At 59.5% G+C, this 27487-nt stretch overlaps 3 protein-coding genes across 10 annotated transcripts; 1 reads left to right on the top strand and 2 right to left on the bottom strand.

Moving 5' to 3' along the window:
• Positions 1-588: 588 nt before the first annotated feature.
• On the bottom strand, positions 589-15051 carry DENND4B (DENN domain containing 4B). Of its 4 annotated transcripts, none has more exons than XM_047784542.1 (28): positions 14921-15051; positions 12742-13081; positions 11890-12142; positions 11567-11636; positions 11199-11368; positions 10882-11126; positions 10415-10481; positions 10260-10318; positions 9940-10084; positions 9496-9671; positions 9250-9350; positions 8650-8865; positions 7979-8124; positions 7527-7666; positions 7308-7434; positions 6686-6892; positions 6204-6332; positions 5224-5413; positions 4787-4954; positions 4137-4528; positions 3869-3991; positions 3507-3676; positions 3282-3423; positions 2841-3077; positions 2031-2148; positions 1774-1939; positions 1618-1682; positions 589-1517 (listed from the first exon to the last, which is right to left on the bottom strand). In XM_047784542.1, exons 2-28 carry the CDS (start codon positions 13056-13058, stop codon positions 1372-1374), a joined length of 4485 nt encoding a protein of 1494 aa, XP_047640498.1. In that variant the 5' UTR covers positions 13059-13081; positions 14921-15051; the 3' UTR covers positions 589-1371. The 4 variants fall into 4 exon arrangements, with proteins under 4 accessions (XP_047640498.1, XP_047640497.1, XP_047640495.1 ...); XM_047784541.1 differs by having other exon boundaries at positions 14917-15045; XM_047784539.1 differs by lacking the exon at positions 14921-15051 and adding an exon at positions 13809-13992.
• LOC125129623 (translation initiation factor IF-2-like) lies at positions 14026-16515 on the top strand. The gene is made up of 2 exons (XM_047784551.1): positions 14026-14499; positions 14799-16515. Exons 1-2 carry the CDS (start codon positions 14351-14353, stop codon positions 15421-15423), a joined length of 774 nt encoding a protein of 257 aa, XP_047640507.1. The 5' UTR covers positions 14026-14350; the 3' UTR covers positions 15424-16515.
• Positions 16461-27487, bottom strand: CRTC2 (CREB regulated transcription coactivator 2). Of its 5 annotated transcripts, none has more exons than XM_047784543.1 (14): positions 27199-27487; positions 23786-23887; positions 23590-23706; positions 22684-22745; positions 22003-22071; positions 21729-21832; positions 21599-21652; positions 21361-21455; positions 21209-21258; positions 20838-21082; positions 20062-20468; positions 17955-18224; positions 17249-17435; positions 16461-17117 (listed from the first exon to the last, which is right to left on the bottom strand). In XM_047784543.1, exons 1-14 carry the CDS (start codon positions 27349-27351, stop codon positions 16897-16899), a joined length of 2136 nt encoding a protein of 711 aa, XP_047640499.1. In that variant the 5' UTR covers positions 27352-27487; the 3' UTR covers positions 16461-16896. The 5 variants fall into 5 exon arrangements, with proteins under 5 accessions (XP_047640499.1, XP_047640501.1, XP_047640500.1 ...); XM_047784545.1 differs by having other exon boundaries at positions 21361-21425; positions 27199-27483; XM_047784544.1 differs by having other exon boundaries at positions 21599-21628; positions 27199-27482.

Genomic DNA, 27487 nt, shown 5'->3' with positions numbered 1-27487 from the left:
GGCCAAAAGGATTAGAAAAATGATGCCTGGCTGCCTGATGCCCACATGCAGTGAACCCCTTAATCCTCGCCCCTGTCTTCCTGGTGCTGTCCCCAGGCTAAGACCCTGGCTGGAAGAGTACTGCCTGCAGCTAGAGCAACTAAGGAGGCCTAGGATGACTGCCAGCGCTCCCAGGATGTGTGAGGGCTGCCAATACCAACGACCGGGGAGAGGGTTGTCATCCCTGTGGAGGTACTGGAGAAGCTGGGAGGGGGGAGCTGGGAAAGAGGAAAGGAGGCAGAGATGAGCTCAGGGCCCCCAGAGAATGGAGCCTTTGTATGGGGTACAGATGAGGGACAAGGGGGTGATTGTGTGGGAGGGCCGGAAGTGCCACACAGACTGGCACCACCATAGCCAGCACCGGATTCACCCCTCTCCTGCTCTGAGAACTCCCTGTGCCCCGAGGGACCAGTATCAGACCTGGCCGGGGAAAGCAGTGTGTGCCTGAAGGCAGCAAGGGATGGGAAGGCGGAAAGAAGGATGAGCAGCAGGAGGAAAGGAGAGGTATCCCCCACAGCTACCTCAGACCCAGGGAACAGGAGGCAGAAGAAAAAAAGACAGAAGCAGCTTTTACTATATTTACATCCAACAAAATTTCGCAAGGAACAATCCTTATTGCACAGTCAGGGCCCTGGGTGGGTGAGGCATGCCCCAAGGTGGAGTGGACAAGGCGGCTCGGGACTGGAGAGGGACACCAGTTTTTCCTAAGGGGAGCTCGGGATTCCCCTTGCTCCCACCTCCTGACTTTCAAGGACCGTGGCGCCCCCTTTCCCTTGTCTTTCTCACTGTCCGTAAGAACCTCATAAGCAAAGGGGGCTGCGGCTCCAGAATAAATAACTTAAAATAAAATACAAACACTAAGGTAGAAAAGCATTGAGAGCCTTGGGCTCCTTCAGCAATTCCAGGGAAGAGGGACCATCACTGGTGGAGAGTGACACCCCTCCTTCCCACTCAGGGCAAAGGCTCAGTAGCTCTGTGTCTTTCCAGTTGTTTTTTAAAACAAAAACTTATAAAATGACCAGGGCAGTGCAGATCAGTGGGTACCCTGGAGGGGAGTTCCTGGTATAGGACAGGGAGGAACAGAGATGTGCCAGCTCCCCGCAGGCCTCCTCCAACATCGGCATGAGCATATAGGGCAGGCTGGAGTTTGGGGGATTGTGACTTTTGGTAACAGTGGGTCCCTCTTCCAGCTGCCCCCTCTCAAAGCCTACAGCTGGGCATGCTTCCCAGCCTATTCCCAACTCTATGAAAGGAACAGGGAAGCAGGTTATCGCTAGAATCCTTTCTCCCTCACCTCCTCACCCCAGGCTGGAGAAGGAAGCTTAAAGGTCCCTAGCATTCCAAAGGTGCTCCAAAACACTTTCGGCAGTCAATGGCCTTCGGGGTGGGCATTTGTGCCCGCCGCTGCCTCAGCTCCTCCTTGCTCATGCTGCTGGCCAGCTTGTTGAAGGCGGACTTGTACTTCTTATCAAAGGCCACTAGGGAAAAGGGCAGAGGTAGGTCAGTGTATTAGGATTCTGACCCTCCACACCTGGCTCCAGGTCCCCAAATTCCTCAGCACCATGCCTGCTCCCTCACCTATGTCCACGTGGTCCTTGCCCAGAGCAGCCATTGTCAGGAATAAGATCTCACGGTAGATGCCCCTGGAGTGAAGGCCAAAGGCTATTATAAGTGAAAGAAAGGGGGTACAGAGCCCGGGACAGACTAGGGACCCCTCAGATGGAAGAGCCGTACCTCTGTAGGTGCAGGCCAGTGGGAGGCGGTCCTAGAGTTTCCAGCAGGAGCCCTATAGCCTTGTGCACTTCGTTGAGACCGACGTGGCGCAGCACCGACTCCAGCAACGCCAGGCTAAGGGATGCGGGTACCGGGCCTGGCCATACCACCCGCTGGGGGATCTGGCCTAGGTGAAAAAAAAGAAGGTAGCCGGGATTATTGAGCCCTCTAAACATGGGACCAACCCCTTCCCACCCTGGACCAAATACCAGACTCACTGTGGACCCTCCAGAGCACATAGAGAGGTGGGCAGCTATTGGGGTCAGGGGTCAGAACATCCCACAGCAGCCGCACCTGCACAGATGCTGGATCAGGCATTATCCAAGGAGATGGGGCCTGCAGGGAGCCAGGATAAAAGAGTGGGAGACAGGCGACAGGAAACGGATAGGTGCTGTTCCAAGAGACAGGGACATTACAGGACATAGCCAAAAAGAAGAGGGAAAGAGAACTCTCATTCCCCATGGGAACACAAACCCCTTAAGAGCAAGGCCTTTGTTTTGTAATCTGCTACACCCCTAGTGCCTGAGGCCCTGTCTGGAACCTAAAAGGTGCTCAATAAATACTGGTGCAATAAATAGACCAGTAGCGAATCATCGTCTGGGTACCAGGCACTATACTAGGTGCCTAACAACAGCCCAGCGAGGGGGGTGCTTATGTCATTTTACAAATGGGAAAATTGTGGGAATTCCCACTGTGGCGCAACGGGATAAGCGGCATCGTGGGAGTGCTGAGTTTGATCCCTAGCCTGGCACAGTGGGTTAAGGATCCAGCATTGCTGCACCTGCAGCATAGGCTGAAACTATGGCTTAGATCTGGTCCCTAGAACAGGAACTCCATATGCGGGGCAACCGAAAAAGGCAAAAAAAAAAAGAAAGAAAATTATAGCTTGGCGTAGTGAAGTGAAACGGCCAGGAGTCAAACCAGTGCAATTGACTCCAAAGCGTGGGCTCTCTCTACAGCACCAAGGACACAAAGGACTGAGACAGAGCTGGGAGATGGGGAACCTGGGACCACCTCAGGGCACTGACCTGGGGGTGTGGGGGGCCATCACAGGAGGCCAGCACCAGGCATGGCAGAATACTGGGCAGGCGCAGCCGCTGGAAATACCACAGAAGGTTCCAGAAGATGATGGGGTGCGCAGCAGGCAGCTCAGGCAATGCCAGCACCTCACTGCCCTCGTTCTCCACCAGCGACTCCAGCTCCTTACGCAGCACCAGGGGGCTCAGATATGCCCATGCCCCACCCTCGACACGCCGGGAGGTAACCTGTCAGGAATAAGGGGGGTAGGGGGCAGTGGAGGGCATGTACCACAGCCCCATCCTCAGAGCCATGCTTCCCACTGAGGCCCATGTCCACCAGCTCCTGGGATCCTCCTTGCCCTCAATAGCCATCTCTCCCCAGCACCCCTGGGGCCACCCACAGAGCAGCACATACACACATGGCTCCTGCCCCTTTGGCCCAGCCCTTACCCCCATGTGCCCATTGCAGAGCTGGGGCTCATCCAGGGCAAGGCAGAGCCTGCGGTCACTGAGCACAGGGCCTGGGCCCCCAGGGACAGGAGCATCTTTGCTGCCACTGGCACCAGCGGGGGCAGGCTTGGGGCTGGGGGCACTGCAGGGAGAGAGCAGGAGGGGGTCAGCCCTCGGACCTCCACCTCCCGGTCCCACCCCCAGCACCTGCCCTGCTTGGGGCACCTGGGTCGGGAATCAAGCGTCTGGACACTGAGCAGGGGCACGAAGGCGCAGGCGCAGAAGGGGCAGGTTGTGTTGAGGTTGGAGTCGTCAGGTGCCCAGCCAGCCATGATCTCCTCATCATACACCAGGGAGTCACAGGTGCGGCACAAGGAGCAGCTGGACAGCAGGATCTGCAGGCGAGAGGACCTTAGCAGGCAGCCCCTTTGGCCTCCAGGCTCAGGAGCCCACGCTCCTTCCCCAGCCCTTTCACCTTCTCACCCAGCCCAGCCTCCACGGCCTCCCCAGCCCCTGCCTTTGACAGAGAGAACGGGTGTGTGTGGGGGGGTGTTCAAGCACATCTGTGTGGGAGGGGTTATCCTCACTTCCAGGGAAGGTGGCTGGAAGGATCCAGGGGTGTCACTGAGGCGCTCTGAAGAACGACGAAGGCTCACACTGCTGAGAGAAGATTCTGAGAGGTCCCACTCACTGCCCAGAGAGGCTGAGCTCTGCCATTACATGAGAAAGCATGATTAGCCAACCCCATGCCTCTCATCCCCCAGGATGCTGGCTTCAGCCACCCCTCAGGGCCTGGTTAGCAGCCCCTCCCCAGGCCTCCTGATGTTCAGGTGTCCAGCCCCTCCCCTCACTGGCTACCTCAGACGCAGTGGATCCAGGGCGCTCCCGGGGGTGCAGAAGGCTGTCCATGGGGCTGCGGCGGGCTGGGGGAGGCAGGTCCGGGGGCAGCTCAGGCGGAGGGACACGAGAGGCAGGGGAGCGGCGGGAAGGAGTGAGCAGCTGTTGGAGGCGGGCACCCAGCCCTCGTCGGGGGGTGCTGGCCTCATCCTGACGCCCACCAGCCTTGGGCACCTGCCCACTTGACCCTTCCAAGGTTTCAGTGGACTGGGTACTCAGGGCTGAGCCCGAGTCCCCTGGGCTGCCTCCAGGTGCCGGCTCCTCCCCGGTCAGGCTCAGGTCTGAGAGACTTCCATCATGCCAGGGCACAGGTGATGCCCGGGGCTCCAGTACCCCCAAGGCCCCTATCACTGCAGGATAGAAAAGAACCAGAGAGATGGAGTCCAGCCCCTCTTCCAGGAGCTAAGTAAACACAATTCCTGGCTGCACCAACTCTGGCACTAGAGCCCCGCTCATGATGGCATTCCAGGCCAGATTCCCTCAGACTCTACAGCACCTGCCGCAAGGCAGCACCTCTCCATCCGGCTCCAGGCTTCCCCTCTCTCACTGGCAAGTGATTAAGGAAGCTGACAAGGCTAAGGGCTGGGGTGTGGGACAGGGGCACTCACTGTGGGCCACGCCAGCCTCCACAGTGGGCTGTGCCCCTCGGGCACTACCCAGGCTGCCACTCTTCACCAGGCGCCCCTTAGGCGAGGCAGGGTCCCGCAGGCTTCTCCCAGCCCAGGTAGTCTGGCGCTGAAGGGGGCGGGTAGGGGAGGGGCGCTCCAGATCGGGCTCTGTAAAAGACGGGCATGGCGGGGTGGGGATGTTGGAAGGCAGCCAGCTGGAGACCCAGCCCCAAGCCCAAAACAGATTCCCTCACGGGCCTGGGTTGGCAGGGCTCCTCCCACGCAGGACTTCATCTCTTTTGTTACCAGCCAAGTGTCGTCGATCCGTTCTCAGAACACTCAATGCCAACCCCTAAGCCAGCCCCAGCTCTTCACACCTGTCCTTGCCAGAGCCTTGCTGGTCCAGCCCGGAACCCATGTCATGAGTCCCTACCCACCTGTCTGGCAGCTGCCTGCCTCTTGTGCTGCTGTGTCCACCTCCTCCTGCTGCTTCTGCTGCCGCCGCCGCTGCCACCGTTCTCTCAAGGGCTGGCGGAACTGAGCAGCCCCCAGGACAACGTTCCGGAGCTTGGCCCAGCGCAGGCGCCCACCGGGTGTACCCGACGGCCACTTGCTTTCCAGCACAGCCTGCCAAGCACAGTGCCACTGAGATGGCCTTCCACACGCTGGGCCCCGGCCTGCTGCCCACCGCCTGACCTGGAGCCCCATGACCACCTTCCCCTCCAGACATCCTGCCTAGGACTGTCCTGACAATGGCTCAGCCAGAAACAAGAGCCCAGAAGAGACAGCTGGCAGCAGCCACCCGGGCGGGTTCTAGAGGAAGCCGGAAGCAGTGGAGACAATCCAGATTCTGCTGTGTATAAACTACAAGCTTTGAAGAAATCAACTCTTTTCCTCATCACTTTCCTCATCTAAGAAGCGGGAAATAGTTTAGCATCATGGTCAAGGGCCTGACTTCAGGAAACATCGATATGCCTGTGTGCATACCCTCAACTCCCTAACTTACTCACTCTGGGACCTCAGACAAGCTACCAACCCTCTGCAACCTCACTGCCTCATCTGTAAGACGGGGATACTAATCATTCCACTTCACGGGGCTGTGGTGAAGAGAAAATGATTTTGTATGAACAACGTGTTTGGAACAGTGCCTGGCACGTTGGCTCACACTATTACTGGGAGGTAGCAGCACTCGCCCAACCTCCTTGTCAGGGCTGTTGTGGGTAAGAATCAAAGCAGCCAAGTATGAGAAAACCCTCTGTAGGGCCTAAGGCACTAGAGGAGCACAATGCGTGTCAGTGGTCACAGGACCTAGTTGGATTGTCTGCGCCCGATCACCAAGGAGAGGGGAGAGCAGCAGGCCTCCTCCCTGCACTCACACCCATGGCCGCAGACCCACCACGCACCCCAGGTTAGGTACCTTGTTATAGTAGCCGTAGGTGATGGTGTTGGGCACGATGCCTGCCCGCCGCATGTCCAACATGACCCGCACAGACAGCACGGGCTGCCCATAGTGCGAGCAGAGCTGCATCAGCACCCGGTAACACACCTGGGCCAGGAGACGCGCGGATGAGAGCAGACCCACTCCCAACCCCAGCCCTCAAGTCTCAGCAAGCACCCTCCTCCAGCCTCCTCCACTTCTCAGACTTCATTGGTCCCCCGGTGGCTCCTGGGGCCGCCTCAGAGCCACCTACCCTTCCTGCCGACCCTGCCACCCTGCAGTCTCCAAAGCTACACCCTCAACGTGCTCATTAAGTCGGTGAATGTGACGGAGCACCCGCCCAGCTCCTGGGCTTGTGCGCAGGCTCCCCATCTGCCTTCCCTTGATGACAGGGTCACCAAGTTTCCCCTCACAGCCCCCATGGCTGCACAAGCCCCCCCGGGGCCAGGCAAGGCACCCACCTCGTCGGGCAGCACCACCTTGCGGCTCTCCATCTGGCGCAGCACCTGGTAGGCCGTGTGCAGGGCCCTCACCCGGGAGGGCGCCGACCGCACGTAGGCAGGTAGACACAGGAACCACAGCCCATAGCAGTGGCCCAGCAGGCACCGGGCCCACAGCTCAGGCACAGCCGCTGACTTCTGCGCCATCCGCTGTGCGACCTTCATCTCCTAGGTAGGCGGGGGGCACATCTGGGTGAGAACGACGCCAGGGCAGGGCAGGTCTTAAAATAGTGTGGGAGAAGCAGCACCCTCCCAGAGCAAGGGTCTGTGTGCTGAGACGGGAGGAAGGCTGCACACACAGCCCTGGATCCCCAAGCAGAGGTGCCTAGCTTGAGCTTGGGCAGGTGGCCTGGAAGCGGCAGCAAGCCCCTGGATGCCCAGAGTTCTCAGAAAATGAAGACAAGGCTGATGGCAATGGTAACGACAGCTAGTGTTTCACGTGCCAGGCTTTTTATGGGCTGGGCATACTGAAACCTCCCAGCCACCTTATAAGTACTACTATACCCATTTTACAGGTGAAGAAACTAAAGCAGCAACCCTCGGCCTGAGCCATTTGCCTCTGTGAGGCCCACCTGCTGGTTACCTGTTTGGTACGGCGGGGGGCAGGACTGCTGGGGGCGCTTCGGGACGGCCCCGGCACGGGCAGCGCCCCAGGTTGCTCTCGAGGCGACTCAAACAGCTCAGCCCGAAGTTCAGGGAAGCCGTCGTAGCTGGAGGGGCAGAGAGGGGCACCCCCAGGAGCGGTCAGCACTAAGTCAGCCTGTGGGGCCCGGGAACATGTGCGGGGACAAGGGGCTCTCACCAGTACTGCGGCGTAGATTCACTGCCCTCTGGCGCCGGGGGCTCCTCAGGAGGTGTGATGAAGACAGTGAGCTCACTTCCCGACAGCTCCTCCAGCTCCACCAAGGGGGTCGGCTCAGGCTTCTCCTGCTCTGGGTGGACCTGGAGCGGGACGGTAAGAGAGTGAGCGTCAAGACAGTGGGCACAGAGCAGGGCCAGGGCTTGCAGGAGAGGGCATCTCCCAGGAAAGCACATCCACGGGGAAGGAGCTGTGGGCCCCAGCTCCACCAAGGCCCCGGACATAGAGCCTGGGGACGGAGTGAGGAGAGCGAAGACAGTATGTCTGTGAGGCCAGGCACTGTGCAAACTTCAGGGGTGCCGTCAAGCTATAGAGTGGTTACCGCAGGGGTAACAGAGACAGCCAGGAGGAGAGCTGGGGCAAAGGGCACCAAGAGAAGAGACAGTGCCCGATACCTTGTCAACACAAGAGTCAAAGAATTCCAGGGCAGCATGCCGAGCAGAGCCGAAAGAGCATTCCTCGATGAACTGCGAGAACATCTGTGTGTGCAGCAGCTGGGAGTACAGCTTGTGGCTGGAGCGTTCCCGGGATTTGAGGAAGCCTGATGGATGAGAATGGGGCAGGGAGGCAGGTTACCGGGGTCCCTACCACAGCCACCCCCCCTTCACAAGTCTGGTCGTGGCTGCCTGCCAAGTTGGCATCCAGGCCCACAGAGGCCATCCTCCCTTCGGCCCCGCTGGCAGCACTGCACCAGGACGAGGCCCGACCAGTTCAGCTTCCCCAGCCCTGCGCTCCCGAGGAACCCCTCCATTTTGTCACTTGGCACCTACGGCCTCAGACCGGGGCTTCTCCCAGGGAAGAGCGTTTTGCCCATGGGGGCGGCTCAGCACAAGCATCAGTGTGTTCTCATCAGGCCCAGGGCGTCCCAGAGGGCAGGGCCACAGCCGGGCATCTTTGTACCCTTGTCCCCTCCAAGCCCAGAAGAGCACAGGGCTCAGGGCTGGTGCGCTGAGTGAAGGAACAAGAAACCACATGGTTCCCCTTCCCTCCCGGCTTCCTCATGGAGCCCGGCCCCCGGCCAGGCCGCCCGCGACACCCTCCTCCAGCAAGGCCAGGCCCCCTTTACCCTGCAGGAAGAAGAGGTTGTCAACATCGCGAGCCCCCTCAGAGGGGGCCTGGGTGAGCGGGCGCAGGAAGTCCCGGTAGCCCTTGAGCAGGCAGGCCATGAAGCGGAGGAAGGCCCCTTGGACCTCGCGCTCCAGCCGGGCCCGGCGGCCGCACACCGCCTCGTAGTCTGTCAGCAGGAACTCCAGGGAGGCCTCCTCCTCGGGTCCAGTATACGCTGGGGAGGGACCAGGGCAGCCTGAGAGTCAGGGCCAGCATCCCGAGGGCTTGCCTCACCCCTGCTCTTCACACGGTACCGATAGCGACGAAAACTCACCTTCAGGGAACAGTGTCAAGCCCCTCCCATGACAAGCTCGACCTCCCTGACATATTCAGGGAATATTAATATGACGTGCACCTCCCTCTTGCTCAAACTGGAATGTGAATTCCTCTCACTTCCACCACGTGAAATCCGAACCCCTCTAACCTCCTCAGGCAAGGTCCAGCCCCCCACAGGCCCACACACACACACACACACACACACACACACACACACACACACACACGAGGCACAAGGCCAACGGCAGTTTCAAGCCTCCCACCCCCCACTCGGACTGCTCACTCTGATCCAGCTGCTGGTACAGGTTTGTCAGTGTAGCCAACAGAACCTTGTAGGGTCTGCGGGGCAGGGTCCGAGGGGAGAGGGGCTTCTTTTCCTCACTCCTGTGAGATAAGCAGAAGGAGGAAAGGCTGACGGGGCGCCTGGTCAGCCTCCTCTCCTTTTGGCCTGAGGCGCCTGTTGAGCAGGTAGCGCTCCATAGGCCAGCCCTCTCCCACCGGCCCCCTGGATGAGAAACAGCTCTCTTACGGGAAGAGCGTGTTGGTATCCAGATCAACGCAGATGACATCAGCGGGCGGGTCATGCAGATCGAAATAACTGGAGTGGATACCCACAATGAAGGGCACGGGGGCACTCAGCACATCGGCCAGCACCAGCGGGCACAGCGGAATGTAGGGGCACTGCCAGTGCAGCGGGAAGATCATCTAAAGCATCGGGGAGTGAGGACCAGTGAGCAGGGCGTTGGAGCAGTGGGAGAGAGGGGACACTGGTGGTGGGGTAGCGCCCGTGGAGAGAAGCCACGGGAGGTGGGCTCCACAGAGCTCCTGACGGAAGCTGTATGTCCCGTAGGCTGTGCCCAAGGATGAGGCTGAGGAACCCTCCCAAGGAAGGAAAAGTATGGAGAAACTAAGAAGGGATGGAGCACCAGAAAGAACATTCCGGGCAAGGCAAGATGGGCAGGGTGGCACTCACAGAGACCAGGGCTTCGCAGACGCTGGTGAGCAGGTCTGGCCGCAGCGAGTGGACTAGTAGTTTTTGCTCTGTGAGCACAGCCAGCAGCAGCACGATAGCCTGCTCAGGGTCCAGGCTTTGCAGCAGCTGCAGGAAGCTGGCACCACTGTGGGCAATGCCAAGGTTGGGAAAGAGTCAGCACGAGGCCTTTCCCTAGTCACTGGGCACAGACACCACCTGGCCCAGCCTGCACAGACCTCAATAGCTGTGCCCACCTGCCTGGCACCTACCACGTCCTTGGTGATCAAAGACACACCCCCCCCCCCAATGTGAGCACATACCTGAGGGGCAGGGGTGAGGATACAGGCTGGCAGAGGAGCAGGTTGTCATAGGGAGACATCTGGGAGGCAGAAGAGCCACGGGTCAGGATGATGAGGGCTAGCCCCTGCCGACTCCCCTTCTCCCATCCAGCCCCAGCCCGGGCCTCAGCTCTCACCTGCACCAGGATGCGGGGTCTCTGTGGGGAAGGGAAGGGGACATTGTGAATGAAGTGGGAGATGTGCCTGGGGAAGAGAGGGACACAGTCAGAGGCAGCCTCCCAGTCTCCTTCACGGCCACATTCGCTCTCCTTCTCCGGTCCGCAAGGACCCTGTTCCTCCCTAAACTCCACCTTGAGATCAGGATCACCCATCAGAGTCCGCGTTACATACAGCACTTGTGAGACTCAGAAAAGGTTTCCTCCGCGTGCAGGGGGCGCGGCCAGGACTTGGCTAGCAAGTGCAGACTGGATTTGAGGCCCCACTCACCCCCTGGGCCAGGGGCACGTTTGCAATGGCCCAACTGTCTCTGCCGCACACTGCAGCCCCATCCCCCACTCCTCTGCCCCCCTCCCCCTCCAGCCTAATCTCTTCCACCTCGAGCTCCCCTCATGACCCTTCCCCGCGTCGGGGAAGCCGTGCTCACGCTTCCAGGGGCAGGCGGTGGGGGCCTGAGACAGAGTAGCGGTAGAGGAAGGTGAGGAAGGCTCGGAAAGCAGGGAAGGCAGGCCAGCGGGACAGCACGGCGATGGCGCGGCGGCTGCGCACAGCTCGGCCCCCCAGCGCCCGGCCGCGCTCCACAGCGCTCAGCAGGCCCAGGGCCCGCGCCTGCCGCTCCGACAGCCTGGCCCTCGGGAACGCCTCGTAGAACTGCAGGGCGGCGCCGTACACCTGGCGGGGGCAGAGGGGCAGTCAGGCGGGCCCCGCGGGCCCCGGTCCCCTTACCACATGCCGCACACCCACCTTATCGCCAGCTGCACCCGTGAGCACGAAGGTGGAGAAGACGGGCACGGGGTACTTGGTCTGGGCCGGCCAGCACTCGATGGTGGCCCCCATGGGCAGGCAGAAGACAGGCACTGACTCGGGCAGCGGGAACGCCTCATTGTCCTCCTCTGGGTAGCGGCCCAGCAACTCTGCACCCCCGGCAGAGTGGGGGGCACCCAAAAGGAGTAGGGTTCATCAGACTCCAGGCGAAGGAACCAGGGGATCCCAGAGAAGGGCCGAGTGGCAAAGGGGAAGTGAGTTCTGGGGACACTGAAGGTGCCAGCCAAGAGGCACCAGGGTAGAGGGACCCGGAAGGTCAAGGGGTTGGACGGACAGGGGTTACTCACCTGCCTCATACACCAGCGTGTTGGCCTTGGCCAAGCCCACCTTGTAGCACAGGTACACTGCCGGGCCCCACTGCCCCAGAAACGGCAAGAGACAAACAGACACACGGCTGACAAAGGTTTCTGGGGTCCATTTTCTCCACCACCCCTAAGCGGTCTTTGTCTTTAGAACTCCCCCTAGTCCGGTTCCCCAAGACCAGAGTCGCGCCTCTGGGCCCACCCCTGCCGTTAGAGGCCTTGGTCCTAGGATGCCCTTTGTGCCCAGGGTCCACACCCTCGCCCGGAGGTGGGGCAGGTCTCAGCTCCTGGCCCAGGGCCCCACTCACCATGCCAAGGTTGAGGTTGCGGGGCAATCGGTAGTAAGTATGAGGAGTGCCCTCACCCTTGCTGGGCAGTATCAGGCAGAGGTCAGTGATGCCCAGGGCATGCAGCCCTGCCCCCTCCGCTGCCCGCCGGTAAGTGAGGTAGGTGCGGGGGTGTCCAGGGCCTGGAGGGGCCAGGTTGGCTGAGTGGCTGTAGGGAGTCGTATCTAGCACTTGGAAGCCAGGCTTGGGACGTTCCTTCCCCTCGGACAACACCCTTGGCACAGAGAACAGGGAGCGATGTCAAAAGCTCAAGACAGAGGAGAAAGACCCCGGTTCTGCTACATCTGCCTGCCTAGTCCTGCCCACTCAGCCTCATCAACCCTCGACACCGGGGCCCTGGAGTTCTTGTCCCCCCCCCCCCCCGAAACCTGTGGCCCTCCTCTGCCCTTGGCTCTACTTCGTGGTCAGTAACAGCCCCTCCAGCCTTCCATGGGTCTCCAGCTCATGAGTAAATGCTAAGCAAGAATAAAAGCTACCATTTATTGACTCTGTGCTGAGTCCCTTATGTGGGTGATCTTGTTTCATCTTCTCAACCACCCTGTGAGGAGGTATTATTTTCCCCAACTTACAAGTGAGGAAACAGGCCCAGAGGGGCTCGTGACCTGCCTAATGTCACACGGCTAGCCAGCAGCAGCACTGGTACACAAACCCAAATCTGTGTGAGGATTAAGTACACACAACTTCAGGCCCTTCTCCCTGGCCTCTAGCCCACTCTCTTCAGACTCCCATTGCACCTCCCTCATCCCATGCCCCTGCTTCTCCCCAGATCTCCTCCCAGCCTCCCCTGGTGCCAGCATGGGGAGATGCACACACCCCAGCTCAACGAGGGGGGGCTTGTCACGGCCCCTGCGGTAGCAGATGACGGGCTGAGTTCCACCCAGGAGGCCAGCACTGAGTTCCAAGGGGTGGCCCCCAGTGGAAGCCTGGATGCAAGTGTAGCCCTGGGGCACCTCCTCGCCCAGGGCCCTGGCGATGACTGCCACATCTGTGATGGGCTCAGCTGGCCGGGGAGGGCGCAGGGGCCCACTGGGTTCAGGCACCCATGTTTCCTCGGGGATGGGTGCTCCATCCCCTGCAAGCCCAGCTATCACGAAGTAATCCACCAGCCGGGGGGGCCGCTCCTCCGCCATGGCCCCCCCCTCGCTCACAGCATCTGGAATGGTCAAGTGGGGGAGAGACGAAGTGAGGAAGGCTGGTGTTGCCATGGCAATCAGGGTTCCCACCCCCCCTTCCTAGTCCTTTCAAGGAAAAGCAGGACCAGTAGCCAACCAATCCTGAACGCTCCCGCCTGTGACATCACCGAGCCCTCGAAGCCCACCACAGCTCCTTAAAGAGACCAGGACCTTCTCTCTCAGTGGTACCAGCCCTCTTCCCAGAGAACCCAACCTCCACTATGCTGCACAGAGCCATCCTGGGCTCTGACATCATATACTTTCTGTATCCCTTTTAAAGGCCCCACCCCTCTCCACTCCCTAACATAACAAAGATCACAGTCTTTTCAGTAACAGCCTGCAATGACATCATTCATTCTGGCCGTGACATCATGCCAACTTTACAGTCTTTATAAGGTTTTCCGCCCTTAGCACTAGTCAACATTCTAAGAACCTCATGAAAGAGTCCACCTCTAGGTTTTTGTGAAGACCCCCCATAAGACCCAAGCTTTAAGTGTCTTTTCACCAGACTCAAAAGCGTCCTTTTTCCTAACCTAGCTCCACCAACCTGACCAAAAAACCAGTGCCCTCCCACCCCCAGGATCCTCAGGTGTCCCCAGTTAGTCCAAAGCATCTGTGGCAGACAGTCCCAGCCAGCTCCAAGGCCTCCTCCATGGAGCCCAGAGACGGAAACAGGCCCACCAACAGGCCTTCAGTATCTCTTCTCACCTGCCTCCATGGCCCAACCCCAGGGAGTAGGAGCCCCAAGGGTCCCGGGGTGCCCCAAGGTGCAGAAGCTGGAAAAGAGCTTGGTGGGTGGCTTGCAGCAGAGGATCAGAGGCGTGGGGGCTGCTTCAGAGGGGAAGGGAGGTGACTTCCTGAAACAGTGGAGGGGAAGCTGCAGCTCAGCGGAAGTTAGCCTATGGGTGTGTGTGGGGGGGGGGGTACTGTGGAAGGTGCCAGCACAGCATCCAGCCAAGTTGGAGTCTGAGACTAAAGGACCGGGAGCACGGCAGGAGGCTCAGACTGGATCCAGGATGTACAGTCCTACTTAACCTCCCACCTTTTCCCAGAGAAGAGGGATGCAAGGGAATCTCACGGAGCCAGGCTGGCTCTCCTTAACCTGGCCTCTGGCCACACACACGCACATCAACCCCAGCTAAATTTAGTCTCCACATCTGCGAGGTGAAGCCAGGAGTCGGCGTCAGACTCCTGATTTAGCTCTGGGGCACAGCCCCGTGCCTCGTCCACCGCAGGCAAATGGGAGCCCTATGCCCTGTGCCCGGGTAGCAGGCGGGAACCATGAGGTGGGACCAGCAGAGGGGCGACAGGCCCCCATGGGCAGGATCTGCGCACCCGGGCCTCCCCTCACCGAGCCAGGGAAGAGTCCTGCAGAAGGCACCCTTTCTCCCTGCGGAAGGCAAGGGGCAGGGAGCGCCGCTCCGGGTCCCAAGGCCCACAAGCCGGGCGACGGGAAGTTTGGGTTGGGGCAAAGGGCGCGCTGAGCGGGAGGAAGCTGAGGAGGGAGCAGGAGGGTTGAGAGGAGCGGGCGCGCCGGCGGCCGGGGATGTGACGGCAGCAGCGCCGGCCGCCGCGTGACCCGAGCCGAAGGGAGGGGTGCTCGGGCTCCGGACCCGCGGGAGCAGGAGGGGTGCAGGGCGCCTGGGCACAGCTAGCTAACTCCGGGATGTGCCTTCCCCTCCACTTTCACTTCCCCAGGAGAGAGGAACCGGAACCAGATGTGCAGCGCCGGAGAACAGCTGGGGGAGAGCCCCCGCCCGGCCGGCGCTCCCTCCCTTCCTTCCCCGCCCGCTGCCCCGCCCGGCCCAGCCCCTACCTGCCTGCCCCGCGACTCCCCGGCCGGCCGGCCCGCAGGCGAGTGGCTCGGAGGGCGGGCTGGCGGGCCGGCGGGCGGCGGGGCTACCCGGCCCCGGACATGGCGCACCCGACTCGGGCGCCGCTCCCGCTGGAGTGGCGAGTGAAGGAAGAAGAGGCGGCTGAGGGCGGCGGGGCGCGGGGCGCTGTGGAGGGAGATCCGGGCGCTCCCAGGGTCCCCGCCGAGCTGCGCCACGCGGGGACTGTGCTGCCGCGCCGCTCGCTCGAGCTGCCCGGTCCTCCCGGCTCCCGCTGCACTGGGGGCCGGGTGCTCCTCCGCGCGCCCCGCTTTCTCCGCTCCCCCCACCCCCTTCCCGGGCCGCGGGCGCCGCCGCTCCCCCCACCCCCCTCCCCGGTCGGCGGCCGTGACCCTGGCAGCGCCTGCCCAGCGCCCGACCGCCTGCAGCGCGACCCCTGGCGGCTGGGAGGGCCCCTTGCACGCAGGCGACTTGCCACCAGCCAGCCGTAGCTGCAGGACACTGACCCCGGGCGGCCCTTGAAGTCCAGGGCGCGCTCCCGTCCCGCCCTTGGTCCTAGTCAGATGAGGTCTGCCTGCCTGGGTGAAGGCCCTGAAAGCCTGGTTTCTGGAGACCCAGGTGGCTCCCCCTACTTCCAGGTTCAGTGCCTCCTACATTCCCTTCCAGGCTAAGCCAGAATCTCTCAGTTCTCTTTTCTGAAAACGACAAGTTTTGGAAAGGGGAAGAGAAGAAGCCAGGGTGTGGAAGAGCAGCAGAGATGGGGGCAACGAAGGAGGGGCCCTACTCTCCTGACTGCTATGTGGGGAAGAGAGGAGAGCAGAAGCTCAGATGGGAAGGATTCCAACCCAAGCCAGAAAAAGACAACGTCCTCAAAACAAAGTTGGCATGCAAGCCTCAGCGAATGAATGAGAAGAGTGGAGAGCATGGAGTGAATTCGTGCCTAGTGAAGGGGCAGGAATGGGATTTATGGGCTTCCCTGAGACCTAGAGGCATGGGGTCCGAGACAGGCTGGTACCACACCTAACTTCCAGGTCCTCTAGGCTTAAAGGACCATAAAGAAGAGGGAGCCGACCTGAGACCTACCTGGTGCAGGTAGTTTTTAAATACTCTCTCCTTGGGGGCCTTAGCAGTGAGACCAGCTACCCTCCTGGGAAAGCTGGGGTCATTGTACCGGAAACGTCCAGAACCCAGAGCTCAGCCAGCAGTCACCTCCTCACCTCCCAACTCACTGCCAGGCCTCACTGTTGAAGAGCAGTAGCTTGTCTGGCCAGAGTCCTTGTCCTCTGATGCCGCTGCAGCAAGGTCCTGGTCACATGAGAGGGCATACGTCCGTCCTGCCACAGGAGCCTACACCCAGCCTGGACCTCCATGTCCAATGCTGCGTACAAATTCTGAGGCTGGGGGGCACTTTCCACCAACCACATGGCATTGACAAGATGCAAAACCGCATAACCGACAAAAGGGCCTGCGCCCCAAGAACCTCCTAGATCCCCGTTGCATCCCAAACAGTAGCCAACCACACCATGGGTTTGATATGATTTTTTTATTAACATATAATATATTTAATAAAAAATAATATCCACTCTGGCTCTTTCCTCCATTGCAAGGGGAAGAGTGGCGAGGAGGGGCTGGCACTGCCCACCCCTAGGCATCCGGACAAGCCCTGCCTCCGGGGCTCCCCTCTACCCCCCTGCTTTCCAACAGGCTCTGACCTCCAGACAGACGGTTCAAAGTTACAAGTGCTTCAGGCCCTCCCTTGAGCTCCCCTAGGCCCACCCTTTGTGCAGAATTCAGGGGCCACCTGGACACACCCCTTGCTTCTTCTCATTCTTAGGATCCCTCGTTCACGTTAGAAAGAGGATCTGGGGGCAGAGAGTGGAGTCTCTACTGGCCAGGAGGAAGGGAGAAAAGGGACAGTGACGGCGGGGGACAGGGCCGAGGAGAGGGATGGCGATGAGATGCCCTCACTGCAGCCGGTCACTGCGGAACGAGTCCTCCACAGCAGGGTCGGGCAGCAGGGCACAGGGGTCGCTCAGCATGTTGAGCCCCTCCAGGCCCAGTGGCTCCATGCGCAGCTCCTCCTCCAGCCCCAGGCCCAGCTCCAGCCCAGCTGTGGACACCTCGAAGCCAGGCACTCCAGCCAGGGCTGCCGCAATCTCCTTAGAGAAACCTGGGGAGGATTCTCCTGTGTGGGCAGAACAGACAGGTGAGGACCCCACACCCTGTCAATGCCTCCAAGGTCCCCTTGGCCTCCTGCTGCGCCACCCAATGTGTCACGCCCTCCTTCCATCCCCTGTTACCAGCCACATTTCTTACCCGTGAGGATGATGTTGGGCCCTGAGCCATGGCGGGAACAGTGGGTTAAGTTCTGGTGGTTGAGGGTGTGGGGCTCCTGGGGGCCACTCACTGGCCCCTCACCCCCTAAAAATCCAGGCCCTTCGGAAAAGCCAGAGGCATCCAGCGCCAGGCTGGTGGATGGGTTCTCCATGCTGAATGGCTCCAGCTACGGACACACAGACAGGCCTTGAGGAGGAGGCCTTCAGAAGAGGGTACCCCTGCCTGCCTGTGCCTAGCCCGGCTGACACATCCCCCTGGCCCAGAGATCTTCACACACACCCCTACCCCATCCCCCGCCACCGCAGGAACAAAAGCAGAGACAGAGGGAGATGGGCACAAGCAGAGCAACAGAAGTGAGCAGAAGTGAGCACGGGGCCCCAAGTAGGTGTGGGCACCGTACCTACTGGGACAGAGCACGCGTGTGCCAGGAAGACAACGGGTCAAAGCAGTAGTCATCAAAGAGCAAGCTGCGCGGAGGTAGCTGGGGGAGAGGGGCGGGAGTGGGGGTCAAACACAGGAAGAGAGGAACCCCAAGCTGGCGAGGCTAATACCTGGCAGGGAGGGAAGAAGGATCTCCCCCACCTAGATCTCCCAATTCAGAGGGCCCCGCGACACTGCTCAGGCTCTTTGGACCCACCTCCAGCTCCCCGCCCCGCTTCTGAGCTAGGGCCCCCCGGGTACTCACGTTCCCCAGGCTGAAGTCACCCATTGGCCGGTGGTAAGACTGCTGCCCATGCCCACTGGAGCCGGGTGGGTACAGCATGCCATAGTGCAGCTGCCTGCCCGGGGGCTGCCCACCCGAGGGCTGCACTGAGCAGGCTTGAGATGGCAGCCCTGGCTGCTGTAGAGGCTTTGGGGTGGGAGGCTGGGTGGGCAGAACCAAACTCGGGGGGCTGTATGGATATGGAGGCAGCCGCTGGTCAGTGGGCAGCTTACTGGTGTCCAGGGGGACGCCCTGAAGAGAAGCGAGGAAAAAGCAGGGAGCTTAGCCCTCAGGGTAGCCCTAAGAGGACCTCTTTGTCAGGGCTTCCTGCCAGCTGAGCTGCGCCCAGCCTCAACACCAACCCCATCATGTACACTGGGCATCACTGGAGTGTGCCACCCAAAAATACATCTCAGGAGTTCCCGTTGTGGCGCAGTGGAAACGAATCGACTAGGAACCATGAGGTTGCGGGTTCGATCCCTGGCCTTGCTCAGTGGATTAAGGATCCAGCATTGCTGTGAGCTGTGGTGTAGGTCACAGACAAGGCTCGGATCCTGTGTTGCTGTGGCTGTGGTGTAGGCCGGCGGCTACGCCTCCGATTCAACCCCTAGCCTGGGAACCTCCATATGCCGCAAGTGCGGCCCTAAAAAGACAAAAAAAAAAATGCATCTCAGAATGCAAGTGACTCAGTGAGGTCAACGTAAGAATACTTTTGAATCCACTCCAGGAGTCAACTGTTGCTAAACATTGGTACTTTTAACTAGGAGTGCTAACCAACTACTCACAAGCGACCGACCACACAACAGTGACCTTAAGAACTGCTATTCTAAAGCCTTGGAGAGGGCAGAGGGAGAGCGAGAGGAAGGAGGGAACACAGACTCACTGCAGGTTCTAAGACACAAGAGCCCTTGCTGGCCTGGCATTAGTCTCTCCTACAGAAAAGGGGTCCTGCATAAAGATGGAACATAGAACATACATTCCAGGGAAGAACAATCAAGGAGAAGGGGAAAGAAGGGTAGAGGAGGGGGAAGAGGAGCATTAGGGCGAAAGGAGAAGGGGGCAGAGAGAGCAGAAGAGAAGGATGGGAGGGAGGGGAGAGCTGAGAATGCTAAACCCTAAACCAAGAATCGTTAGTTCTGGTCTTAACTCTTCCTAATGTGCTGTGTAAATCTAGGAAAATCACTCTTCCTCTGGGCCCCAGCCTCCTCATCTGTAAAATGAAGGGGCCGAGCTCCATGATCTGACAGCCTCTGACTCTATGAAAGGAGTTCCCTGGTGGCCTAGTGGGTAAGGATTTGGCGTTGTCACTGCTGTGGCACAGGTTCGATCCGGGCCCAGGAACTTCCGCATGCCGTGGGCACGGCCAAAAATAAATAAGTAAAAAGTAAAATAAAAATAAAAAAATACGTGGAGTTCTGTGGCACAGCAGGTTAAGGATCCAGTGTTGTCACTGCAGCGGCTCAGGTCGCTGCTGTGGCTGGCACAGGTTCGATCCCTGGCCCGAGAACTTCTGCATGCCTCAGGTGCAGCCAAAAAGGGAAAACATAAAGTAAAAGAAATAAAGAAATAAAGAAAAATGAAAAGAAAAATCTACGAAAGAACGAGGGGAGATGAGAGAGGGGATGGGACAGGATATAGGCGGGGAAAAAATAAAAGACAGACAAGAAAAGAAGAACAGAAACAAAAAAGGGAGAGAAGGGAAAGGACGAGAGTAGCTCTGGGCGGGGCGGGATGCGAGCGCGTCACAGATGTGACTGGCCCTGAGTCTGATGACAAGGTCCTTCTTTCACAGATGAGAAAGCTGAGGCTCCTAGAGGTTAAATAACTGTCCGAGGAGACAGCTAATAAGAGGGGGCGCTCGGATTTGAAATCAGAAAGCTTCACCGCAGGGGGTGCACTCTCAAGCCCAGAGAGACAAGATGGAAAGGGGGGGCAAGGAGAGGCGGGAGGAGTGGGAGGGGGGTGGACAACCCAGGAGCAGGGGGAGGGAGGAGGAGAGGGCAGGGCAGAGAGGAGGGCAGGGAGGAGGGCGGAGGAGGGAGAGGGGAGGGGAGGGGGACAGACACGGAGGGAAGGCAGCCACGCATACCTGAGTGATGGAAGACAGGGTGGGTGACATTGTTGGCGAAAACTGTTTGGGCAGTTGCTGTTGGGACCTTCTGGCGTCGGCTGGGCCCGCGGGCAAACTCAGGGGGCTGAGGGGCACACGGCGGTGGCGGGGGGAGGCCCCGGGGGTAGAAGCTGGGTAAGGAGGGGCACCCAGCACCGGAGATGAAGCGGAAGAGGAGGAAGAGGAGGAGGAGAGGGCCGGGGCGCTGAGCGAGGGGTGACCCAGGGAGGCGGTGGGCAGTGTGTGGCGGGCTAAGGAGGAGGCAGGCAGTGAGGGGTGACTGTGGGAGCCCTGGAGCTGGGGCTGCGGGCTGCTCAGGGAAGCCTGGAGGTTGGGATTGCTTAGGGAGGACTGCAAGGATGGGTGGCTGAGAGGTGAATGAAGTCCTGTGGGCACAGACAAAAAACCAGAGATGCCAACATTACTGATGGGAACTGGGCCCCGTTCTGCCCAGAATGGGTAGCTGTGACCAGACTATGGAGGTGGCAACACAATGGCCTCCCTACTCTGTCCCTGACAGTCAGGTTGGCACTGCCCACTTGAGGGCTGCTCTCCATCTTCTTCTGAGGAAAAGCCACACCTACCAGATCTCATTGGCAGAAAACTGCCAGGGGTGGGGACCGGGCAGGGGGATGGGCACAGGTGAGGGGCTCATGTGGGCAGTCACAGGAGAATCCCAGGTGCTCAAGCCTCCCACCCTTCATCCCTCCAGCCAGACAGCTCTACGTGGCCGCGCAGCCAGGACAGCCACTCACCTGGTGCCTCGTAGCCCGGGCCTAGGCCCAGGCCCCCGCTGATGCCCAGGTGGGTCATGGTGTGGGTCAAATTGGAGGTGCTGTTGCCCCCGCTCAGGCTGGGGTAGGCGGTCTCCTCTGGGTCCAGGGGGGTGGGCAGCGGTGGGGGGAAGTGCAGGTTGGTGAGGTCAGGTAGGGAGCCTCCCGTGTTCATGGCAGGTGGGAGGACAGGCACAGTGGCAGGCTGGTCAGGAGATGGAAAGATGCTGGGGAAGGAGAGGAAAGGCCATAAATGGGGGAGGCAGTGGTCGGGGAAGATCAGCGATCAGCCTCCCACAGCTCCCTCTGCTTCCCTCCCCCGCCCCTGCAGCCCACCTCCTAGAGGTCCTTACTTAATTCCAGGGACTTCACAGGACCGAGGTCGGGAGGAGGAGGAGGACAGCTGAGGAGAGAAGGAAGAAGGGGGCAAATGAGGACGGAGCTCGGGGGTGGACCCTGAAGACCTGCCTCCCGGAAAAGAAGAGGGACAGTGGGCCCTACCTACCTTCTTAGCATCCCAGGGTTTCAGCAAATGCTTGTCATCTAGCAAGTTCTCCTCAATAGCGGGTACTTGAGAGAGAAAGACTGGTGATGAGAGGGCTGGAGAAGAAGCCCGTAACCAGGACCGGAAGCAGAGGCGGACAGAAGGGAGTCCAGCCCGCTCTGCACAAAGCCCCCAACAGCAGCCCGAGGTCCTTGGGCATTCAGGAGCCCCCGGACCGAGTGTGGTGAGGAGCACATACCTTTGGAGTCCATTTCGCCGTCTAGGAAACCTGCAAAGGACACGGTGGAGTTGGCTGCGGTGCCCACTTGCCTACCTGCTTCAAACAAAAGCTTTATGGCTAGTCCCTCCCCTGGAACATGGCCACCTACCTCCACGGCGGCTGGGCAGGACGCTGGGAGGTGGAGGGCCTGGATAAGTGTCCTGCGGGCTGGGGTTCATCACGCTTGTGTGAAGGGCGGAGTCAGAGCTGGTCCTGAGGAGGGAACAGAGGTGAGCTGGCACCAGGGACCGTCTTCCTGGTCCTCGTGCCCTGCTCAGGAGAAGGAAACGCTGGCTGGGCTGGGACAGGGTGGGGTGAGGGGGCAGGGCCCCAGAAACGACAGATAAGAAGAGATGTGACCTAAAGAAGGCAAGGGACATCACCTGTTTAGCGCAGATGGTAGTCGAAACAACTGCCCCTTCTCTGCAGGGAAATTGCCCCAGGGCATTGTCCTGGGATGGAAAAACAAAGTCAGGAGGAGGGAGGCTAGCAAGGGACCAGAAGGCAGGCATTGGGGCTGGAAAACGTGGGGCAGCCAAAGCGGAGAGGGCTGGGCACCCCGGATCCTGCGTCTTTCTTTCTGGTTCTTCTGATACCTGTGATCCACGAACCCTCCCTCCAAACACCCCAGAGATCTGGAAATCCTCCACTTCTATCTGCTAGGACAGGCTGAATAGGACTCCTGGAACCCAGCAACCGTGCGGGGTCCGAGTATTAGGGATGAGACAGACAGGGGAAGGGTACAGAAATCTGAGCACCAGAACACCACACCGGGCACCCACTCTTGACAGAGGGCAAGCTATTCTCCCCTCCCCACCCCCCCAGTGCACACACCCCAGCTACCATTGGTCCTGCTCTGGCTGGACTGGGAGGCTTGGCCACCCGTGTCAACATGGCCAAGACTGGACTCTGACCCACCTCCTGCCCCCACCCCCACCCCTCCCAGCCCTGCCATTATGGGAGGAGGTACTGCTGAGAGCCTAGCCCAGCAGGAACCAACCCAAGCTCCCGCCAGAGACAAGTCAGAGAGTGGGCAGCAGAGCCCACCTGCTCTGGACACTGACCTGCGCCAACTGGACTCCGGGGGCGGCGATAAGTAGGCGGGACTATAGGGAGAGCTGTCGATGTGAGGAGCACCAGTCAAGGGAAAAAGGGAGGAGGGGATGGATGGGAGAGAGACCAAAGGAGAGAGAAACAATGGAGTTAACAGATGAGGTGTTTCAAGAAGCGAACACCTGTTTTGGAGTTCCCATCGTGGCTCAGCGGTTACGAACCCAACGAGTATCCACGAGGATATGGGTTCGATCCCTGGCCTCGCCCAGTGGGTGAAAGTTCTGGCGTTGCCATGAGCTGCGGTGTAGGTTGCAGACGTGGCCCGGACCCCGAGTTGCTGTGGCTGTGGTGTAGGCCAGCGGCTGCAGCTCTGATTCCACCCCAAGCCTGGGAACCTCCATATGCTGCAGGTGCGGCCCTAAAAGCAAAAAAAAAAAAAAAAGACACAAAGAAACGCCTTTCTCCTGCTCCACAAGGGACAACAATAGGGGCAACGAATAGAAGAGGAACTCGTGGGACCGGAAAGGTAGAGGCGAATATCTGGGCAGGGCCTGGGGGAGCCAGGGCTGTGAGGTCTCTGAGATGGAGAGCTAAGAACACGAATGGGAGGAGGAGGGATGTTAACCCCCCTTAGCAGGAGACACATCGGGGAGCCCTGCCTCTAGCAGCGAAGAGCCACCTGCAGTTGGGACAGTCAGCGCCAGCCAGAGATGGAGGACAGAGCCTCAAGAGCAGCACCTCCCTGTCACAGGAGCCAGTGCTGGCACATGGGCCAAGTGTCACTTTCCAGGAAGGCCGGGTAACGGAGTGCTCCCGCAGGATGGGACTGGACAGCACTGGGAGTCCCTTCCTACCCTGAGTTCCCGGGGAACACCGTCCCACTGCCCCCAGCTCCCCAGCCCCTCTGTGAAGGATATGTGGCGGGGGTAGCGGCGAAGCGGGGACACCATCCTTCGGGGATCTCGCTGTACCCGTTCTACCAGCCCGTGGTGCCGAGTGCTCCGAGATGAATCCAAAGGCGAGTGGAGGGGGCTCTGCCGAAAGAGACAGGTGAGTCGTCAACAGAGGGAGCTGCCTGAGAGTCTGCGCACCCCGCAGCCGGTGTCCACGCACCTGGAACTCAGCCAGGCCACAGCCGATCTGGTTCACGTTGGGCAGAGAGCCGCCATAGTGAGAGCTCCGTGTGTACGCCAGCCGCAGTTTTTGGGCCTGTAACTGAGACACGAAGGACAAAAGGCGGGGTCAGGGAGGGTCCTGAGCACTGTTCTTGTGGCCACCCTTGCCATCCTTGTCTCCAGGGCATGCTAGTACTGCAGGTGCTTATAAGAGATCTGCTAGAGGGAGCTTCTGTTGTGGCCCAGCAGAAACAAGTCTGACTAGGATCCATAAGGATGCGGGTTCGATCCCCGGCCTCATTCAGTGGGTTAAGGATCTGGCATTGCCGTGAGCTGTGGTGTAGGTCACAGATGTGGCTCAGATCCCGCATGGCTGTGGCTGTGGTGTAAGCTGGCAGCTGCAGCTCCAATTCAACCCCTAGTCTGGGAACCTCCATAGGCCGCATGTGCAGCTCTAAAAGAAAAAGAGAGAGAGAGAGAGATCTGCCAGAAGCAAAGCCCAGGCTGGTGGGGAAGGCTGCTGAGACCATGTGCAAGCAACGTGCCCTGCCTCTTCCACAGGCCACCCCCATCAGTGCCAGCACTAACGCCTGGCTTCACTCTCCTCAGGGCCTCTCCCAGTTGGCTTCAGTCTAAACAGAGTCTCTGAGGGGCTGCCAGGAACCCCCAGGCTAGTCACATGGGTTAGCTCCTGGGGAAGGGTGCTTATTAGGCACCTCTGCTTTCCCTTCCAGATGAGTCCAGGACTAATTGGAAGACAATGGAAGGGCCACAGGTGGATGCCACAGAGCCATTACTGCCAGCCTCTTTCCTTCTCACTCTGGAGGGCAGGCACAGGCTTCTGGGTTCTGCCATTTGCCCAGCCTCGGGAAGGCTACACAGAGCCTGCACCTCCAGAGCTAGAACAGATAAGGAATGATGGCTCTCCTACCTGCAAAGTCTCGCCCAAAAGCAAGAGGCAGTCTTCTACCTAGTCCTAAAGCCCCTGAACTGGCAGGGGAGCCCAGAGAACAGGGATGGGAGAAGGAGTAGTAGCCCACCCCAGCCTGGCTCTGAGCCCTCTCCTTGGCCTCATCCCCGCTCTGGGCAATGTCTGGTACTGGAGGGAGACAGCACAAGCCTCAGCCCGGCTTGGTTTCAGTCTGCCTGCAGATCTCAGATCCCTCTATGAGAGATGAGCACCCGCTTCTGAGGTTTAGCCACTGCCACCAGCCAAATGAGTAGACCCAAGGCAGCTGATGAGTGATAAATTCTAAGAGTTTCCAGGGGTGACACTGTGCAGAGGCCAACACCAGAACTGACTTTTTGGTCCAAGAGCTCAGCCCAGTGAGTTGAGTGGGCACTATGCTGACCTCTGGGCCACTTAGAGCCTGTTAGTAATACATGTGACGACCCCAGCCTCTCAGGAGTACAGGCCCCAAAGGCCATATATGCCTCCAATGGGCCCTCCCAGCTGGCCAGAAACCAGGCTGAGCCCCAGGTCTCGCATCTCTAGCTTTAGACTCTTGGGTTCCCAGGCCCTGGCCATGTATTCCTATGAGATTTTTATGCACAGAAGAGAAGTTACCCAGCAGGGGCAAGATGGGTAGAAGGGGCCTTTTGACAGACCAAGGCACCACAAAGATAGAAGGCCCAGCCTTTAAGCCTTTCTTTGTACATATAAGCCCTAAAATCCCACCATGCCTTCGCTGGAGTCACAGTCCTCCGGCGGGCGGGGGGGCAGGGAGGGGTCAGCCTCTCACCCACCTTCTTGCCTCTGCCCCCACCATCAAAAACTCCTAAAAGGGAGCAGTTAACAACAGATCGGGATCTTCAGAGCAGCTGGGGAGGGGGGCTGTTTCTCTCTCAGACACACACACACACACACACACACACACACACACACACACACACGATTTGCTTCCCCACCTGTTTCTGTCTGACTGCCACAAACTAGGACACATGGTCTCCAGAGACCCAAAGGGGTAAAAAACACAGAAAAGACTAACAGTCAAGGAAAACACATACAAAAATACAACCAGAGTCACAGTTACAGACAGATTCGGAGTTCCCGTCATGGCTCAGTGGTTAACGAATCCGACCAGGAACCATGAGGTTGCGGGTTCTATCCCTGGCCTCGCTCAGTGGATCCTCAGCGAGTTAAGGATCCAGTGTTGCCAGTGAGCTGTGGTGTAGGTGGCAGATGTGGCTTGGATCCCTCGTTGCTGCGGCTGTGGTGTAGGCCGGCGGCTACAGCTCCAATTAGACCCCTAGCCTGGGAACCTCCATATGCCATGGGTGTGGCCCTAGAAAAGGCCAAAAAAAAAGACAGATTCAATCAAAGGCAATCATACCAGCAGAAAGAGCTTAGAAATGTGTTAAGTATGTTCCACCATCCATCTCCTCTTAACTTCTAGCTCCCTGCCATGAGGGAGCACTGCAATAGCCTCACCTGCTGTTTTGAGAATAATGTGTCTCTAAATTAGGACTGCACACCAGCTGGGCAAACTCCCACCCCTCACTCTCTCTGACATCCAGCCCTGGGAAGCAAGAAACCGAGGTCAGAGGGGCTTCAGAGGCAACTCTGCCAGGATGCCTTCTTTCTGGAACTTCCCAAGAATCAGTGTTCCCTACACATAGAAGACCCCCCCCCAAGGCACCTCAAAACTGACCCACAAAACAGCCATCTCCCTAGAAAGTTCAGCAAACCATCAGGTTCCACATAACCTATAGCCAACTGGTTACCCCCTTTTGAGATTCAAAGCCCTATCTCTCCTCTAAGGCGGCCAGGGCAAAATACCACGCACCAGTCTGTGAGCAATGGACCTCACCTTCATTCACGTCAGGAAACCACAAGAAGTATTTGAAAAAGGAAGCAAAGGGACGGGACGCAGGAGGGGACTTCCTGCCCCACTGTACCCAGCGCTGCCGTTCAAACCACTCAAGAGGCCCTTTCCCGGAGATAGCAAAGTACCGAGAGTAGCACAAGAGTGCAGAGAGACCGGATTAGAGGAGGTCACCAATTTAAAGGAGCAAGATTAGGGCAAGAAGGCCATCCACCCACCCCATAATCCAACATCGGACGTGCTTCAGTAGAGTCCCCGAGAGGACTCAATCAGGGATGCACAAGGACCACCCACCTCCTACCTTTGTCGGGCTGCGGGGACCATCTCATCTCTCTGTCCACTCCTGCTTCACTTACTTAGTCACTAGTCTTTCCCAAACTCCCAACATCTCTACTGTTTTCATCTCCTCCGGCAAAATCCGTCTTCCTGCCCCTCCGCCCTCCACCCGCACCTCCCAGACAGCGGCGCCCGCGGCCCCCTGCCGCGTTCCGCCTCCTTCGCTGAGGCTCCCGCCCCCGCCCCGCCTCTCGGCTCCCAGCTCGGTAACTGCTCTGCTCCGCTCCCGCTCCCTGGAGCGGCCCCTTACCCGGGTGGATCCGATGTCCATCATCACCTCCTCGAAGGCCGCCGTCTCCTCGGCCTGACGCTGCTTCTGCAGCGCGATCTTCTCACTAAACTTCCGCGGATTGGAAGCTGAGGCCGTGGCCGAGCCGGGCCCGTTCGCCCCCGACGTCGCCATCTTCCTCCCCAGTCCCTCCCCGCCACCCTCCCAATACAAGCCACGGCCTCCGCCGCGGGCCCCGGCCCGGCTCTTCCAGCCGTAGCCGCCGCCGCCGCCTCAGCTAGCACCGCGAACCCGGCCCCAGCCTAGCCCT

The sequence above is a fragment of the Phacochoerus africanus genome, chromosome 6 (genome assembly GCF_016906955.1).
Source record: "Phacochoerus africanus isolate WHEZ1 chromosome 6, ROS_Pafr_v1, whole genome shotgun sequence".
Lineage (NCBI taxonomy): Eukaryota > Metazoa > Chordata > Mammalia > Artiodactyla > Suidae > Phacochoerus > Phacochoerus africanus.
The sequence above is the reverse complement of the archived record's forward strand: the minus strand, read 5'-3'. Positions and strand labels throughout refer to the sequence as shown.